Raw genomic sequence first — 20,161 nt, forward strand, 5'->3', positions numbered from 1 at the left:
TTTTTTGTTATATTTTGTGTTGGAGTTCTCATAAAATTACTACTTCATTCTCCTCATAATATGACTTTATTCTTATAATATTAAGACATTATTCTCATACTACTTCAACTTTATTTTCATATTACTGTGACTGAAAAACCTATCAAGATATTTCATATCAGTCAATATCAATTATTGATCAGTTTTTTTGTTTTAATTATCTGAAATAAAGCAAACTGATGTCACAACCTTTCCTGTTTTATCCAATTTTCTCTGCTGTATTTTTTATTTTTAAGCAGTTATGAGGCACAGTGGTGAAACCTGAAACTGCTGTGCAAGTTACTCAAAAAGTTGTTGCTAGGCAACCAAAGAGCGAGTGAGTTGCTAGGTAACCAAAGAGCGAGAGTTAGAATGTACATGTACCCAACTTTGGTCATATTTGCATGTTTTTGTTTTTCCTTAATATACATAAAAACTCTGTGGCAGCATTAATGACTCGAATTGACAGATGAAAGACACATAAATGACAAAAACATCTCATACCCCATTCATCAACATCAGTTTGATTACCTACTTTTTTTTATCGTCACCTGCCTAGTATGTAATATTTGGCCAAAAGTGGGTTTTTTCTCCTAAATTATATTTTCGCAAAAAAAAAACTTTGAAAGGTGACAATATGTCCGTTTGGCGAAGCAGTGTTGTGAAAAGTATTTTTACCTTCTGTTGGTTACATTTTTCTAAATAAATACAAGATACTTATTGTTTTGTAATACAGTGATCCCTCGTTTTTCTTAGGGGTTGCGTTCCGAAAATAACCCGCGATTAGTGAAATCAGCGAAGTAGTTACCTTTAGTTTTTACAATTATTATACAGCATAAATACATACTCTACATTGAAACCAAAGAACAAAACCTGTTTTCAGGTCAGCGGATGTTCATCAATCGGGCCTTAATGTGATCTGGAGTCATGTCATTAAATCGTCTCCTCCAAGCTGCCCTGTGAGACTCACAGCTGGATCTGCGGCAGAGCGATGGATCTCGTCAAGCCTCTGATCGGGTTTTGCGCTGATTCTGGCCACAGTTTTTTCCAGCTGGCATTCAGAACCGCGGTATAGGACAATTCAGCTGCTTAAGTCCTGTTCGACCTAAAGAGGCCAGCAGTGAGAGGCTTTAGGTAAATTATTTACACGAAAATGTCTAAATTCACACAGAAACATAAAGACAGAACACTAAATAACACAGTTTATCAGACATAAATGTTCAATCGGGGGCTTTAAGTGTCGGTGTACAAAGACATGTTAAATCAGTATATAGTGGACGACAAAAACATCGATTTAGGTCGTTTGTAATTACATAGTATAATACAAACAGATATTTTCTTACTTTGTTTGGATATGAAGTCCACCAGTCTCTCTTTGCGATTTTTCTTCAAATAAACGTAGGAAAATATAGCAGTAGCCTTGCTTTCCTGAGCTCCAGCTAGCTAACTAGCACCAAACCTAGCCCGCTTTTTCCTTGAACTTTGACATTACGTACATTACGTAAGCACGTGATTACGCTAGCACACTGTGGGCACGCTCCTTGTTCACATTGGCTACAACAGAAACAAAGGTTGTTTTCCCTGATTAAAAGTTTTTTTTTTTTTCCACTGGTACTGATTTTATTCACTATAGATTAGTTTAATTTTGCAGATGGTTAACATAAGGCTGAGTTTTATATAAACAGTTTTATATAAAGATATGGTTAATTTGTTTTTTGCATTGTTTTAAAATGGCATCCAGTAAATAAAATGTCAGCATTTTATTTTATTTTTCAGAACATTTTAATTAATTGCTTTACTTTCTTTGAAAAGGACACTCACTGGTTGTTCCTTTGCTGTAAAAAAAAAAACACTATGCAATCACTGTAATTTTCACTGTATTATGGGTAATCCTCAGAGCCATGAGGATCGCTGATGGTGAATAAAAGAAACAACTGATGCCAGCCTGAGCAGTCCCTTGTCATTCATTACCACACCAAGAGAAGCCACCAGATCCACATAGGTCATACTAGCATAATCTTTTGAAATTGATTATTTTTAATATTTCAATGGAAATATTACAGCGCTTCCTTCAAATAGTATCTAAAACATTTATTTCCATAGTTGGTAACAACAGGTAGCTCGTTTCATAGGCAACATTTGGATAATAGATGTAACATCTATTAAACTGAATTAAACTAAACATTTAGCGTAGTTTCACTGAGCTTCCACATGACCTAGAAAATTATGCAACATAACATATAATAGATGAGTAAAATGGCATATATTTTATTTGAATTTATTATTTATTTCATTCATTTTCAGTTTGAAAAGAATGTGTCACAAGTTGATATAAAAACAAGTTCTTAATGAAAAGAAGTAGTTGGAAGAAAATAAAATTATATAATCTACCCCTTTATTCAAAAGTCAGTTTGCTACATCAGACTATCAATCAATGATCCTTATACAACAACATACAACGTACCATTAGGACCTTGCTAAGAGAATAAATAAAAATAAAATTAGGAAAATAAAGTCCTAATACTACAAGAATAAAGTCATGTTATTATGAGAATGAAGGGATTACGAGAAAAAAGTCATAAGAGAATGAAGCCGTAGTATTACTAGAAAAAAGTAATTATATTAAGACTTTATTCTGGTAATAACTACATTCCTGTAATATTATGATTTTAGTCTCGTATTATTTGTACTTTATTCTCGTAATGTTATTCTTGTTATTCTCATGCAAATTCATTCTCACAGTATCCTGATAATCCTAATAATTCAATTTTTAAATCTTTGTTCCTCAGTATGGCCCTAATACATTGTATTAAGCACAAAATAGGCAAAAAGACTATCTTTGTAAATTTAATGAATCTTCTTAATTGAAAATTAAAAGTAAACTATCCATAGATTAGTTTCAGAGTAAACGGGTATATTTGTAAACATTTTAATGCGAGTTAATCGCATAATAATTTGAAGCGATTTGACCTGGCCTTGCTTCATGTGAGTTGCTATGTCGCTCCACCACCACAGTGCGGCGCTGCTGGGGAAAATACGTCACCGGAAGTTGCGTTTTCGTACACGAGAAAGATGTCTGCGCTCGACGTCCAAGATTTCATCCAGCAGAACCGGGCCACGGCCCAGCAGGTGGAGACGTTTCGGGGTTACTGGGAGAGTGACAAGCACTGGGAGGCGCGGAGGGAGTTCATCCTGCGGAACATGAGCGACTTTGAGACGGATCGGCTGGACCATCTGCTGTCCCTGTCCATGGTGTGGGCCAACAACGTCTTCATGGGCTGCCGGTACTTGAACGCACCACAAACCCCTTTTGCCGAAATTAACCATAAATCACAACATATTTATTAGTTCATGTTTTAGGAATTAGCAGAACTAGGTTTAAAAGTTATATTATGAAAACTGGGGTTTTAAATAATCGGAGTATTTACACCGGAAGTGTAAATGTTGTGACAATTACAGTTCTCCCGTACTCCTCTTTAGTTTAGTTTCCTCCTTTCCTTATTTGTCCACTTTGGTTAATTATATCCTTCCCTCCGTGTCCCTCCTTTTATTTCTTACTTGTTTCCTATTCTATCTCTTCTTTCCATTCTTCCAACCTACATTTCTTTTTTCTTTCATCCTTCTTTACATTCATTTATATTCTTTTTTCCATCCAGAGTATACCAAAGTTTTCTGTATAGGAAAATGTTCCATCTTTTATCACATCAGCATCAAATTATCACTTGCAGGACTTTGAAACAATCATGCAAGCATCTGAGTATTTAGAAGATTCGCTCACATCAGATCTTTATAGAAAACATTTTTCTCATTAAAACTATTTTAAGACGTTCTGGTAAAATTGCATCTTTTTTGCAAATATGGCTATATTCTCGTAAACAAAAGCTTGTCCGTGATTCTCCGTTGTACAACTCAAAGGAGGGATGATTGGAATAAAAGCCCCTTATTGAAAATATTTCTGTTATTTGTAATTTATTTTTTAGAAAACGGGAGAAAAATACCGAATAAAATCGGATCTGGTATGAAAAAAAATATTTTAAGTTTTTAAGCCAGAACCTTCTTTAATCCATAAGATACAGTCCAAATAAAAATGCCTCTTCTTCTCTGTCGGTAAAAACTGCTGTTCTGTAGCGACTGACCCGGTCTGTTTGCGAACTGCAGCTACAGCGCGGCGCTGCTGGAGAAAGTGAAGGAAATGGCCGAAGGCATCGTGGTGGAGGACGCGCCCGTTTTCAAGACCAGAGATGAAATCATTAAAAGTCAGCAGGTCGGTTGCCTTGGAAACGCATCAACTTTTAACCCGCTGTAGGAGGAAATCCTGACCGACTTGTTTCTGCTCTTGACAGGGCCGATGACCGGAACCGGACCCGTCGGGTCAGAACCGGAATCGCTGAAATGTTTACCAACATGGACCAAGTTTTTATGGTTTTACAATATATTTTTTAAAATCTTGTAAAGAAATGGCTGTATTTTCAGGGTATAGGAGCATCTCATTGCATAACTTTTTAACGACTTTACTAGAAACGCACTGATATGAAGATTTGTTGTGATATTTAATACTGTTGTTACAGCCGATAATCAATATTACATACATTTCTCTACCGTTTTGACACCTTTGGAAAGAATACAACAAATAAATATTGGTTCCTATCAGCCTAATTATATTTATCGATATGTTAAATTAGTAATATCGGCCGATACTGATATCATGCATCACTAGATTTTACTACATTCAGCTATGAATAATTATGTACATTTACAGTGAAACTGCATGTTTTAATGTGTTTTATAGCAGAATAAAGAATCTTGTTTTTAAACTCTGATTTACTTCAAATAATATTGGTGATATTACTAAGGCAGAAAATTAAAAAAAAGAGATCAGAAAAAGTGGGTAATTTAAAATCAGTAACATGCAGGTTTGAGAATTTAGATTTAAAATGTAAAACAAATCTTTTTGCAAAGTCAGCTTTTCTTTAACTGTGCAGAAGTTTTTACATTGACACATTAAGCTAAATCTCGTTATCCGTTTTATGACTTGCTGATAATTTGGTGTTAATTTATGGCATTGTTTCAACAGTTTCTTTTTTCTGTGTCTTATTTGAAGGCTTTAAAATGTAACAAGGGTTTCAGCTACACAAGGAGCTGCAGCAGCCAAAACGGTTTCAGTTACTCTGAACCTAAAAAATGCCAAAAATACTGAGACTGCTTGAGAAAATTCAGATTAACAAAATCTAGATGGCTTATAATGCAGTTTGATAAACAGGCCAGGATTTTTAAGATTTGATCAAGCTAATTATGTACAAAAATTATCACCCAGAATTAAAAAAAATATTATTGGAAGTTGAGGCTTAAGATCCAAGAAAACCCCCTGAAAATTAAAAAGGGGTCCAAAGTGTGGCACTGTGGCTGTTTGTGGCCCTTAGAAAATAATTGACTCAAAAACTGTTAAAATTTCCTTTTAAAAAGGTAAAAATCCAAAGCTCTTTTTTGATCTTTAATGGTATATAGGTTTTATAAGAATAGTTTACCGTTGAGCAGGTAAAACTTAAAAAAAAAAGTAAATACTTTTGGCATTAAATTTGCCAGTTTTGTAGAAAGAAATCAACTTAGACCCTAACCCCAAACTTTGTCACATGACCAATATTGCCGAGTCAAAAATATTCACCTGGCAGAAAAACAACTAAAATCAAGAAAATGGATTGTTTTGCTGCATTAAAAAAATCATCTAGTTTTCAAAACGTACCAAAGAAGTCAGAAAGAAACTTCTGTCAAAGTCTGAAAAATGTGTTTTATTATGTTTATACAGCATATTATTTTAAGTATACATTTGTTTCTCAAAATTTGATAGCATATTCTGTTTACTAGGTGAAATAAGTCACAAGCCACTATATGAGCATCTCTGTTTAAGAAAGGGGGGTTCCGTTTCATGTTGGCGGATCGGGTTCAGTCATGACTGTTTGCTTAAGGAGAATTTTGTTTTTCCAAGAAAAAGAAAATAAAAACATAAAAAAAGGTACAGACACCAAAAAGAAAACATTTAAATCTTCACTGAAGGTTTGAACAGCGAGAAGGTGCAGCAGCTTGTTTTCAAATTAAATAAAAGAAGAAGAGCATCACTTAATTTTGCATTTTATTTTTTCCTTAATATTCGCAGTCAAGTTGTTTTAATAGAGCCACCAGAAGCATGGACACTTAAATTGTTTTGTTTTGGGAGAGAAATTATAAAATAAAACAAAAATAAAGCTTCCCTCCTACCTGACAGACTTCCCTTCAATCTGCATTTATTTATTATAAAACATGATGTGGAAGCATCCCACTGCAAAAACACTCCATTTTAAAGTTGTTTTGTTTCAGTACAAATATCCTAGTGCACTTAAAACAGAAATTTAATAAGTAACTTTTCAGCAAAAAAAAAAGAGCTTGTTTAAAGTCAATAATCCAGTAAAGTTTATTTAAAAAGTAATATTTCCACTGTCAGATTATTTCACACCGTTACCTAGCAACCCTAGCCAGGCCCAGCCCGTTACCTAGCAACCCAGTTCTAGCTCCAATGCCAAATTATTTCACTTATAAACATGGGTAAAATATTTTGTTATAAGTGAAAAACTGTCAACGGAACTGAAACTTTTTCATTGATAAGGAATTATTTATTTCAAACCATCTCTTATGCTGAAAAGTTGCTGGTAAGCTAGCACACTTGAAGTAAGACAAAACTGATATTTGCACTAGAAAGTAAACCAAAACTAAATTTTGTGTTTTTGCAGTGCCTCCATAATGCTATTTTACCTGCTTTTAATGGACACTCAGGGGAATTTATTTCCCAGCCAACACAAACAAGGAGGGAGAAAATTAGAAAACAGCAATGCAAAATGAAACGTAAAAACATTATTTCCTCTCTCATAAGAAACCTCTGTCGTGTCGAGTCGGGGATTCGTGATTCACCTGCACTCCTGCTGCTGCTGCTGTCTCAAACTAACTGAATCCAAACCAAAGCAGAAACGGCGCGGTGGCCGTTCTTTGTTTAGTTTAACTGAGGATCAGTGATATTTATGAGCGCTGAAAGGCATTTCCTGGGTTTTTCCACAGCTTTTAAAAACGTGCCGATTTGGTCGTTAGCGTTTCCTTCTCAAACCAGAAGAAAAAAAAAAACAAAAAAACAAAGTAAAACTTGGGCATTAACCGCTTTTAGTCCAACCAAACATATATTACAAGTTTTCTTAGCAATAACTTATCCCACACCATGCAATAAAAAAGACAAGAAACACAATTCAAGATGGAAACCCAACACCCCAGATTTCCTACAATGCATCGGTAAGCAACTTGATGTCTGTTCAGATTTGGTTTTCCTTTTTACTTATCAGGGTGGCACTTGAGTTTTGATAGTTACTGTTGTTTCTTGATGAGCGGCTGAAGAAGAGGGATGATGATGAGGAGGGGTGATGAAGACGATGGGTACGGAGAGGAAGACGCTCAGCCGTCCACCCAGCTCTGCTCCACGATGGCCGTTACCCGCTTCTCGTACTCCCTCTTGTTTTCCTGGTAGAGCTGCGCCGCCTGGCTGTTGGCCGGGCTGTTGGGGTTCGGCTCATCAAGCAACGACTGCACACAACAAATTTTTAAAAATTATTTATTCAAGTAAGATCTTTTTATTCAAGTAAAAAAAAAAGTTTCATTCAAGAAAAAATGTTTTTTTAAGTAAATGAAGTAATATTCATTAGTGTTGAGAAGCATTTCTATTACTGTCAATTTAACACTTAAAAAAATCTCACAGCAATATTTTTTTTAATTTATCGACAGACAATATATTTATTTATGTAAAACTACACATTCTTACTGAGCTATTCAAATTTAAATACTGAAATATTATTGTTCAGGTTGCCACTAGGAGGCGCCAGCCACAAAAATGTCATTGCTAATAAAAGCCAGAATCCCAGAATATTAAAAGAAAGTGGAAAAAAAAAGAGGTGCAGAAGCAGCAGGAGAAACTACGTCAGTATTCACCACATGTCTGTATGGAGTCAGAGACACCTATTAAAATATAATAAAGTACTTCTTATGATTAAATAATATTTAACATCTTCTCACACTGATGTAATTTTACAAGTATAAACTGATTTAATTTGATAAAATATTTAAGCATCGCTGTGTGACGAATCTACAGTGTTTCAGTTGTAATTTACCGATTCTCTTGTATTCAGACGGATTGTTTAAAGTTTAGTTTGCAGAAATGTAAACCGACAGACCTGGATGGACGTGAGTATGGACGACACGTCGTACGTCGGGCTCCAGCGATTCTGAAGAATGTCTAAACATATACTGCCGTCAGCGTAAACTGGAAAACGGGAAACAATATTTTAAATTTAAGCAGGTCATTTCCAAGTGAAAAACGTTGTTGAACAATAAAACTCATGCAGTTTGCAAATACAGGATGATTATATAACCTTTTTAATAATATAAATATCATGGCTGTAAATGTAGGAGATAAATTATTTCAGCTTTAATGGATTTGAACTAAACCTAGTTAAAACTCAGAAATAAACTAAAAGAGCAGCTTTCAAAGCAAATTAAGTTGATAAATGACAATGTTGAGACCATCATAAAGTAATTTATTGATAATGTTCATCTAAAAGACCAATAAAGTTCAACTTTGTAAAGGACACGACCCAATGGAACCGGAAAACATTTTAAATATCCAACAACTAAAAAATTACACAACTTGAGCCATAAATAAAATGAATTATAAACAGAAAAAACAGAATTTCCCTTCAGCAAACATCAGAATGGAAATGGAGCTAATTTTAATTTATCATGTGATTAAATGGTTATCTTGATTTCTTTGAAGGGAAGAACAAAACTGGAAAAGTTCATAAAACAGTGTTTAAGATGCATTTTACAGTTGTTTCTGCTCTAAATGTGTAGATAATCAGAAAAGGTGAATGTGTTTGTTGCTGCAGCATCCCTCACCATTTGGATGAAACATTTTGGAGACGAACCGAACCGTGGGGGGCTTGTTGGGATACTCCTCTGAAAACTCTATCAGCAGCTTAAATGTTCCTGCAGAGGCAGAGAGGGAGACACGAAGCTTTTAGTCTGCAAGAAAGATGCAGATGTGAAAAACGGAGACGCTGCTGACAGCAAAGGAAACCATGAAGGGACTATAAGTATCCCTTACTGCAGCAAAATCTGTTTATTGTGCAGGATTAGACAGGAGCAGGGAGGGAGAGGCTGACAAACGTCAACTAGAAAAGCAGGACCAGATCCTTCAATATCAGACAATATTTGTATTTTTATTTCATAAGCAGTGCCAAAGCACAGCAAATTATTCTGAATCCACATTTCCTCGTAGCCAATAAAGTCTATTCACATTTTTTGCAAAGTTTGAATAAACTAAAGCGTAGAAACGGATCATGTGAAGCAAAGTACCGAACAGACAAAAACCTGCTGCTGTTCCAGAGACGTAATGAAGCTAAAGACCAACAACCTGAGCACCGGCCAACCGGCCGACCGTTTTTAAATCTCAACCTATTTTTATTTTAATCATCATTAGCACTTCACATTTTAAACATCTCAAACTGACAAACTGGATTTTTCCATCATTTTTACAAAGACATTCACAGAGAAACTACAACTGACAAAATCAGCTTACAGCACAGAAAGCAGCTGAAACATCAGTGATTAAAAATTACAAAGTTCAAAACAGGGCTGCACAGTGGTGCAGCTGGTAGAGCCGTTAACTTGCAGCAAGAAGGTTCTGGGTTCGATTCCCGGCCTGCATGTTCTCCCTGTGCATGGTGGGTTCACTCTGGGTACTCCGGCTTCCTCCCACAGTCCACAGACTGTCAGGTTGATTGGTCTCTCCAAATTCTCTCTAGGTGTGAGAGTGTGTGTGCATGGCAGTGTGTCTCTGTGTCCAGGGCGTCCTGTCCAGGGCGTCCTGTCCAGGGCGTCCTGTCCAGGGCGTCCTGTCCAGGGCGTCCTCGCCTCCCACCCAGTACATTAGCTGGGGAGGCAGCAGCACCTCCTGACCCCACTAAGGGACAAGGGTGTAAGAAGATGAATGGGAGTTCAAAACAAAACCTGAAGAGAGGCTGCATGTTAGCAAAGCTCTACTCCAAACTTTTCCACATGGAAATGATGAGAAGTCACAAGAGAAGGATTTCCTTATAATAATGATAATAATTATGAAGCCTACTTGTTCTCCAATCAAAATGCTCCAGAACTACTCATGTATTTCCATATCCAGCTCTGTTACTTTTGCAGAGTTGTGTTCGCAGCTCCAGGCTGCGTTCGGCTGAAGGAGACATGTGGCTCCACTTCAATAAAATTCTGTTTTGGTAAACAAACCACTTTATGAACCCAATAAATCCAAACGTATAACTTACCATCTTCGAATGGCGTCCCCACAGGCCTGCAGCAGACAGAGAGAGAAAGATTAGATTTATAAGTTCAACACCGATCTGATAACCTGAGGCAGAGCGTCACTTTCTATAGCAGAGAATGAGAATTAGTAGATTAGACTTGTTTGTGTCAGGTTGTTTTCTTATGGTATTTAATTTAGGTATGTTAAGCCAATTATATACTTTGTTTTCGTCGTGTCGCATTAAATCACACTGAGGCTGAATATAAAACAAAAATAAAAGAAATCTGCACAAATACGGTGCAGAGCTAAAGCCTTCGTCAGCCAATCAGATTGCTTCAAAACAACAACTTCCTGTTAGCAATTAAAGATGGTGGCAGGAGGTTCATTTAACTGGACAGATTAACTAATTTTAAATAGTGTATTAGAATATCAGGCGAGAGGCGGGGTCACCTGGACAGGTCGCCAGTCTGTCACAGGGCAACACACACACACACACACACACACACACACACACACACACACACACACACACACACACACACACACACACACACACAAATTAGCCTGAGCCAAAGAATATAAAGTTAATAAAACAAGACTGGAATTATGTCAAAGCAAGAATGTGAAGGCTGTTATAACATATTTTACTGGACAATAAATTGTCCCAGAAGTTATTGCGATAAACGATAATACTGTTATTTTGAGACCATTTTCCAATAATATTATATTAATGACATGATAAAGCAAGAACACTTTCTCAAAAATCAATAACTTAAAAGCCAACTGTGGATTTATCAAACTGCAGTGCGAACAAGTTTTCTCACATCTTCACTTGGGTTTTATAAATAATAGTTTTTAGTGATATTATTATTTCCTGTGGATATTCGGCTATGTGTGGCTTAGGCCTGAACGAGACGTTTTAACTAAAATAAGTGAACCAAACCTCAGATCTAAGCTGAATCGTGTCGTTGGTTCATATAACATGAAGCCAGGCGTTTGGCACAGAGATCTGATATTTTATTAAAGCAAAGAGGCGGCTGCAGGATGTGAGCATCAGAGGTAGAGAGGAGACGGTGGGGTGGAGCTGCATTTAGAACATGACTCACCCAAAAATAACAGCGTTCCACAGCATGATGTTGTTCTCAGACGGCGCTCCGCTCACACCGGTGGGAGGGTCTTCCTGAAGTCTGAGGAGAGGAAGAAACGATGAGGAGGAGAGGAAGAAACAAGGAGGAGGAGAAGAAAGAAGCGTATTTCAGAAGAAGGCAGGCACAACAAAAAGATTTATAAAATAATAAAAATAATAATAAGAACAGCAGGAAAAATAGCCAGAGGGAGTGATGAACGAGTGGAGCATGAGGCGACTAATTAACTCCTTGACAACGGGACAATTATCAGTCAAAACAAGAAGCTGCAACATGAGGCTGTGTGCAGGATCAGCAGCACAACGCCAACATGCTGCTTCCAGGGCTCTGTGGCTGGAAACGCCGCTGACGCAAACTCAGGCATAAAAACACTCTCATATACTTGGAGATTAAAAACTAAAGTAAAAAAGGAATAATCCAAACTGTGTATCGTGGGGTTGGTATTTATCGCATCATTTATCACTTATTGTGATAAATTTCTTAATATAAGAATTCTGATTTATTGTTTTCATAAAGTCCAATTAATGATGTTTTACTGCTTCCTCCACTGCTTGTTTAATAAAAGTTTCAGGATATATTAATAAATTTGAAAATATATTAAATTAACTTAAAATAATAGACAAAAAAACATGTAGTTTTGATATTAAAGAACTGCTGTTTTGGTAAATCTGGATAATAAAATCAATCACAAAAAAATATTGAGAAAGACTCATGATCAATATCAATAGATAACTGACAGAATAATCAATAAATTTACAAAACTGATCCAGAACTGCACAGCATTCTGGGAGATGTAGGCACAGGAAAGACTTAAGCTGCTCATAGCTAGCTAGGAAAGGTTGGCGGCATTAACTCACTCACTCACTGGTTACCTAGCAACTCGCTCACTCTTTGGTTGCCTAGCAACAGCCTGCAGGCTAAACTGCGCAGATCGTGGCACTATTTCAGATATTTAAAACAACAAACAACAATCATCAATATTGACCGATATGAAATCCTTCCATTGTGTCTGTCAGCCATATTATCCAGACTCTTATGTTAAAATAAACTATCTGTATTCAAACTGTAAAGCACTGATGCTCTGCAGTTAATGCGTCTCTGCATGGTCAGTGTTTTGGTCGCTCTGATGAGCTTTGTTGATGCCTTGATGCTGATTTCCTTGCTTTCTGCAGAACAGAAAGTAACTCAGTCACATGATTTCTAAATATCTAAACTTGCAGAAGCAAAGCAGCAGTCAGGAAACGTCATGTGCTGCAGTTTCTCTCTGCTCTGCAACAAAACAACTTCCTACTGACTGGCTCAACTGGAACATGTTTACACATTTAAAGTGTTTATGGAACTTTTCTTTAGACATCTTTTCTAAAATTAATCCAATTCATTCCCTAAAAATGGACCTTTAAATTCACAAATCTTGAAGATCTACTATAATAACCTTAAGTTCTATTCATATTGCATTTATTTTAGTGTTTGAGTTTTTAAAAAGTACTCCAGTTTTTAATTTTCAGTAATTAAAACATTACATTTGAGAACATGCTAATCTAATCCTGTGCAGTAGAACGTCTAAGTTTAAGAAATGTGTCTTCTATCCGGTTTACAACCCGACTGATTAACCTGAAATAAAAATAATTCAGCGCTTATTTGCCGTGTCAGTTGTGGTTTCACAATCTGAACTTCGACAAATGATCTGAGACACGCAGAGAAAAATGCCACAGCAACGACTGCCTGGCAACAGAGACGGAGCAAATCAGAGCCGCCATTCTAAATTAATTTTCCAACACCAGTCTGCTGCGGATTACAGAGCAATGAACCACATCAACATGATAAATAAACTGGTTGCTTCATGTTAGGTCTCACAGTCAGACTCTTGATCACTAATGAAGACAGAAGAGGTGGAGGAACCACAACACAACTTAAAGATCATGTACAACCCCCATGTCTACAAGAAATGTAGGCTTTATGAAGGTTTACAGCAATTAAATCTGTTAAGCAGATTTGTAGCAGTAAGAGCCCAGATCTCTTTCTAACGGCCATCCTGCAGACAAACTCACTGATGAGAAACACAGGACTGGATTTATCGACCAGCAGACGGTTACTTTGTTTTGCTGCACATTAGGAGTTTCTGACAGGTCAGTTACTGCAGAGCAGGAGGTTAGCACATACCAGCTAGCAAAGACAAATAAAACTAAAATATTTTAGAGTTCATGTTTCCCTCTAAAGATATCATTTTGGATATTTTAGAAGCACTAACTTTGTAATTGGAAATCACCCTAATTTATCATTCCAGGAAACATATTAGCATTAGGACTTCATATAACTATAAATATCATGGTGCATGACCAATATCAATAGACAATACAATCCAACAGAATATTCACTGAACTCTGACCCAGAATCACACAGCATGCTGAGAGATGTAGACAGAGGAAAGGCTTTAGCAGCCCTAAGCTAGTTTGGGGAAATCAACTAACACACCGACTCTTCAGTTGCCTAGCAACAACCTGCTGGGTAACAAGTAGCTTCAAGCCCACCTTCTCAGCTTTGGTTGCCTAGCAACAACCTGCTGAGTAAGTTGCGCAGCAGCAGTTTAAGGTTTCTCCACCGCTCCTCGTAACATTAAAAATTAAAAATAAGGATTAAAAACTTTGGATAAAACAGGAAACGTCATGCAACCAGTTTGTAGTTTGGTTGCATTTCAGATACTTAACATAAAAAAGTCAATAATTACTGACAGACTGATATGAAATGCTTATATCGTGAAAGGTTTTTAAGCAGTATGCATAAAATTATTTCAATTTCCATTATGTGTAAAAGGTAGAAACATTAGCTATTGGCATAAAAGACAAAAAATATTTATTCATTTTTTTTAGATGTTATGAACTTTTTTTGTTTTACTGATGTTTTTTGGGACAATTGCAGCAAGAAGGATGATTGTTTTTACTTGTTCTATTTTCAGACAGATCTCATGATGGAAAAGATTTTTGTTTTTCAATTAACATCTCCAAAGCTTAAATGACACATGAACTATGACCCCAAATCCCAGAGGAGTTAAAAATGAGGCTTCACTGAGGCAGGACAAAGTTCAAACCATCTCAGATCCTCGACTCCAACGTCTCTCTGCCTGAATTTCTGACCAGAGACTAAAAGAGCAGCGGCAAAAGCAAATGAGGTGGATTAGCAGTTGCTTGCTAACGGTGGTTGCTGTGGAATATCATCTCTGCTGCTCAAAATTGAGCTGTTAGGATGTCATGAAATGGTTGTACAACAACAGTCTTTAGTTCTGTGTAAAACTATTCATTAAACTGAACTAGCCAGAGTTGGGTAGTATCTAGGTACATTTACTCTGTAGAAAGAATGTACTTTTACAACACTGCACTTTTTATTTGAGTAATTTTATTATGAAGTATCTCTACTCTTAAGTAAAATTTCTGGATTCTCTACCCACCAGACACACACCTGCAGTTTTTGTTAAAGTTTCTAAAGTTTTTTTATTGAAAAAAATATTTTTGTCTGATTTTATTTCATAATTATGCTATTTGAATTGTTGTCATTTTGATCTTTAAAATACCAACATTTTCACTTAACTTTATATTTTGTTCCGTCTGATTGTGTAATTTTTAAACATTAAATGATTGATAATTTGATCAGTTACTCAGTACTTGAGTAAACATTTTACCAAATACTTTTTTTTTACTTTTACTTGAAGTAGTGCTACTCTTGAGTGATATTTTTGGGTACTTTACCCTCCTCTGCCTATAATAATACATTTCAAAGAATTGAAAGAATATAACGAGTGCAGTTGGTCAGTGTCGGAGCCAGACGCATCCATTCTGTGTTAACGTTCCCCATAGCAGAGTGGAGCTACTGACACCTTATCCATCCTGCTGCAACAGTCAGGTTTTTATAGACTTTCTTTGCTTACACACAAAACAACACAGGATGCCACAGAGAGCAGCACAGCATTCTGGGAATAAGTTTAACTAGCAGTAGCTGCTAAGGTGAGAGTTTCAGCTGCAGAAACATTAACTTTTTTTTAAACACAAAAACCACTTAATGTTAAGATTGTTACATTTAATGCCACACAATGTTTTGTTGTGAGGACGCCTGCTGTGACGATAAATTTTTCTGGACAATAAATTGCTCTAGAAGTTATTGCAATAAACGATAGTAAATGTTCATTTGAATTTAAAGTTTAACACTGGAAATGTGAGATTTATTATATATCCAAAATAAATAAAACAGAAAAACAGAAACAACAAACTAAATTATCCCTAAAAATTGGCTAGTTGAGACCAGAATGAAGACTTTTATCCTCCAGGTTTTGGACGATAACTGGACAACTTGATAATGCAAATGGAAATTATTGAGCACGTTTTTCATTTATGATGTGATTAACTGACTTCTTGCAATTCTGCAGAAATAGCTTAAATTTAAAACCCAGTTTTTGTTTTGCTAAGCTTTTGTTGATTAGAAAACATTAAATAAAAATAATTTCAGGTATTTTTTTCCAGTACAAAATCAAGACTGGATTATTCTACAATAATAGCAGAATAATTCAATCCACACTTAGAGGAGATGGCAACATATAAATGACAATAACTACATGGCACAGAGAACATTATCCAAACTGTAATACTTTGACCTTAGCAAAGATTGGAATCTGTGCGATTTTACAGTCCAAAGTAAAATAATATTTAAAAATCTCCAAATCTAATAAAGATCAGTAGTATTAATGTTAATCCGGTTAATACAGTGCTACATTTGTAAATGTTGACTTACAAATAAACAGAGAACATTAAGCTGTATACAGAAATAGTGGCAGGGATTTATATAGCTGTTGCAGTTTCCTTCGACTCAAAATCCCCGAAATCTCCGTGCCAGGAAAAAAAACGAAACCAAATTTAAAAAGAGAAATGTTTGAATATTTCTGCCTTTTAACTGGGATCATTTTAAACCCCCTCAGTGCTAAACAAACCGATTTGTGTTCATTTTTAGCTGATATTTATGAGCAGATCAAACATCTGTGAAACATTTTTGATCCAAACATATTTTGTTTCCCTGCGGGAGAAAATTTGAATCCTAAATGCCTTAAAAAGCTGATCAAAAACACTGAAAAACACTGGAAAATTCAGCAAAAATGAGCCGTTTGTCATCAACAGTTAACATTTAAGACGTTACACTTTGGCATTTCCTTTAAAAAAAAAAGCAGCAGCTATCATAAAAGGACCTGCGAGGTATTCGGTGCAAGACGTTTTAGGTAGTAAAAATTGGACAGTATTGTCGTCAACTGGAGCTAACGCTAAGCTAACCGTGCTAGCCACGTAGCTCCGTCGGCTAAATCAGAAGAGGTAGCTTCCACAAACGGCTACTTTACCTTTTAAAATCCCTCATTAGCCGTCTCCTTGCGGGCGTAGACATTATTTCAGTTGTGTATACAAAAACAATTTGAAAAAAACTAAATGAGCGAAGAGGAAAAAGCCCAAATCCGGTGTTTCTTCCGCTTGCAGCTCTTTTCTTATTCCCCCAAAACAACAACTGGCTAGCTCGCTATTTCTGGTTGACGTCGGTTGGTTGCAGTGCTGAGGCCAACAGAGGCGCAACCCTTATATGTCACAATGTGTCTGTTAAAAAATGCTGCGAAAACTCCTCCTTTCTAACAAATAAATAAAATTATTAAAAATCTGTTGATCAGTTATTCTGATGAAATATATCAAAAGATTAGACTGCTTATATATGAAAGTAATAATTATTTATTTCACAACTACTAAGAATGTGCAGGTGCTTAAATTAGAATATTATTTAAAAAAAAGTTAATTTATTTGGAGTGATGTATCTCAATAATAATAGTGGCTTACAGCCAGAGTTGGGTAGTAATTAGTTTCATTTACTTCAGTAAAGTCTTGGAAAAAGAAATACTTTTTACTACGCTGTACTTTTTACTTTTACTTGAATAATTTATATGAAGTAATATGAAGTATCGCTACTCTTATTTGAGTGAAATTTCTGGATACTCTACGCACTGCGACTTCAAACTTGTTTTAATCTAAAATTCACCTGCAGTTTTTGTTAAAATTTCATATTTAAAATGTTTCTTTAGTTTTATTTTATTTTGAAATAACATTATTTATGTGAATTATTTTTATTTACTAAAATTTTCACTTTTTCCTTTGTCCTTCTGAAGACGTAATTTCTAAATATTAAATTACTGGTTTTCGATCAGTCAGTCACTGTTTTATCAAATATGTTTTTACTCTTACTTGAGTAATTTCTTGGATGGTTACTTCTTACTTTTACTTGAGTAAAGTTTTTGTGTAATCTACCCACCTGTGCTTACAGCTACTCAAAACCCAAAAATCTCTTTCTCTAAAATATTTTTGAAACCATATGTTTACCTACATCGAATAAGAAGACAAATCCAATGAAACATATCGTGTTACAATTAATTTGTTCACATTTTTAAAGAACTACTATTTTATTTCCATTTTTAATATTTTAAAATAAAGGAAAACATAATTTTGCAAAAAGAGGGTAATTACATTTACTTTTTATTGTTTTAAAAGGAAATGACTAGAAAATTAGCTCTATAAATATATTACTGGTACTTTTAGTGTTATTCTTTAGTGGAAATCTAGTCCAATTAGTCCATTAAAAACCTAACAAATTGCTAAAACTCTACATTTCTTTTGGTATTTGTATTTAAAGACTAAAGTTAGCACTTTTTACCTAAATTTCTAAGAGCCACAGTGGAAGATCCCAGCAGCTATGTATATAATTTAGTGTGGAAACATACTTATGTTTACTAACAAATATTTTAACCAGATGATAGGAATCAATGCTTCACTTACAATCACTTTTAGATTTTTTGAGAAATGACAGATTAAATAATTATGTGCTCCAGTGTGATAATCTACTCAGTCAGTAAGTGCCTTACCTTATAATCCCTGTAATCCATCTGAAGCTGATGCATGCTGCCTCTATTGTCCAGCTGGGAAAGTGATCAGAAGCAAAAATCAGCAAAAGATGGGCTGATGCTTCATCTTTTGCATCCAAAATAAGATTTTAAGATGCACAAGAGAGTGTAAAAGTATGGAAATTTAATTTAATTCAAGACATTTTCAGCTTAATATAAACAGGTAAATAATTCACATTTTTAACTGTTATACTGTACTTCATTTGTTTTACTTCAAGCATTTGCTTTAACAGTTCACTGGTTTTGTAGAGACAGACACTTTAATAGAGACATTAATTATAAGGTACATCCCAATACTCTGAATCACCACTGCATGCTGGGCCAACCTCCTGACAAAAACCAGCTATTGAATCAAGCCTAATCCTTCTCCTCACAATTTCCCTAAAAGAATCCAGATTGCTGCTATCAATAGGCGTAAAGCCCTCTTAGCCCATTTCACTGTACTGACAATGTAGGTCACACACAGACAAAAGGGCGGCCCGCCTCCTCCATGCTACCAGCAGCTAAAGCAGCCAAGCTGCTTTATGTAATAAATCACACATTTAGATTGGGTCTTGCTGTGTGTACATAATAATCTCCACAAGTCTGAGCCAGAAGTGAGTCGTGCTTTCTTAAAATGCGCCACAGGAAATAATTTCTGCCTGTAGCCATCAGATTTTACAATCCCCAACTCTCAGTAACTTAAATCTGATTTTCTCTGGACTCATTTACAGATTATTTACAGAATAACACATTTGCCAGCATGCTTGTTATCTTATTTATTTACTTATTTGTATTAAGCCATATTTGAATTACTTGCATCACTCTTATTTTACTTTTTTTTTTGTTCATGGCAGTGTTTCTCAAACTTTTTCAGGCTGAAGATCATTTAACCCATTAACAGTCACACCTAACCTGACATCGCCCCACATCTGAATACATAATGCAACCTGAAATTAAAATATTAGCCTCTTAACTCACATATCGCTGTTTTCTTTGTTTATCCTAAAGAGAAGTCTGGTGCTGTTGGGAAAATGTGACTGGCCACGTCTACTGGGCATTTTGAGTTATTTACAGATTGTGAAAGTGTGGAGTCTAAGTTTCCAATAATGTCAAACACATAGAAATAATATTTTAAAAAATTCTTTACTACCAAGTATTATGTGCATTAATAACATTTAGAGCTATTTGTGATTTAGAAGCACAATTAAAGAAAAAGAGACTTGAGTTGCTTTAACAGAAACAAAAAACCCTTTTCTGCACCATTAAATATAGTGCAATTGTATTTATTTATTGTATTTATTTAATATTTTTTAATTAAATAAAAATAATAATAGTTGTTGACATGAAAATAGAGCATCATTCTTTATCAAGCAAAGTCATAAAAAACAAAGAACAGTTCTGAATAACTGGAACGATTCCTACCGTTCAAAAGAATTCAATCACTAGTGATAGTGATCGTGAGTAACCCGCTTTTAAGCAGTTTCCTATCATTATTTTTAACACAATCCTTTGGTAAGCTAACTGTAGCGTTGCACTTTCAGCTAACGTCGTTTACATACAGTACCTCGTGGGCCACCAGTGGTCCGGGCACCACAGTTTGAGAAAGACTGGCTTATGGTTATTTGTCCTATTAATATTTAACACCTTATGGAGTAGCTTGTCAACTAGCGAGCAATTTTTCGTTGGGGATCA

General features: G+C 35.5%; 2 protein-coding genes across 2 annotated transcripts; one reads left to right on the forward strand and one right to left on the reverse strand.

Moving 5' to 3' along the window:
- The first annotated feature begins 3,031 nt into the window (after positions 1 to 3,031).
- cdkn2aipnl (CDKN2A interacting protein N-terminal like) lies at positions 3,032 to 4,836 on the forward strand. The gene is made up of 3 exons (XM_015015658.1): positions 3,032 to 3,302; positions 4,177 to 4,282; positions 4,362 to 4,836. The coding sequence occupies exons 1-3, from the start codon at positions 3,091 to 3,093 to the stop codon at positions 4,368 to 4,370; spliced, it is 327 nt and encodes a 108-aa protein (XP_014871144.1). The 5' UTR covers positions 3,032 to 3,090; the 3' UTR covers positions 4,371 to 4,836.
- Positions 4,837 to 7,177: 2,341 nt separating this feature from the next.
- On the reverse strand, positions 7,178 to 17,196 carry ube2b (ubiquitin-conjugating enzyme E2B (RAD6 homolog)). Its single transcript, XM_015015657.1, has 6 exons — positions 16,892 to 17,196; positions 11,482 to 11,562; positions 10,398 to 10,423; positions 8,980 to 9,069; positions 8,259 to 8,347; positions 7,178 to 7,614 (listed from the first exon to the last, which is right to left on the reverse strand). Exons 1-6 carry the CDS (start codon positions 16,933 to 16,935, stop codon positions 7,486 to 7,488), a joined length of 459 nt encoding a protein of 152 aa, XP_014871143.1. The 5' UTR covers positions 16,936 to 17,196; the 3' UTR covers positions 7,178 to 7,485.
- Positions 17,197 to 20,161: the final 2,965 nt, after the last annotated feature.

This window comes from Poecilia latipinna, unplaced genomic scaffold (genome assembly GCF_001443285.1).
Source record: "Poecilia latipinna isolate Pla-1442-1.1 unplaced genomic scaffold, P_latipinna-1.0 Scaffold1939, whole genome shotgun sequence".
Classification (NCBI taxonomy): domain Eukaryota; kingdom Metazoa; phylum Chordata; class Actinopteri; order Cyprinodontiformes; family Poeciliidae; genus Poecilia; species Poecilia latipinna.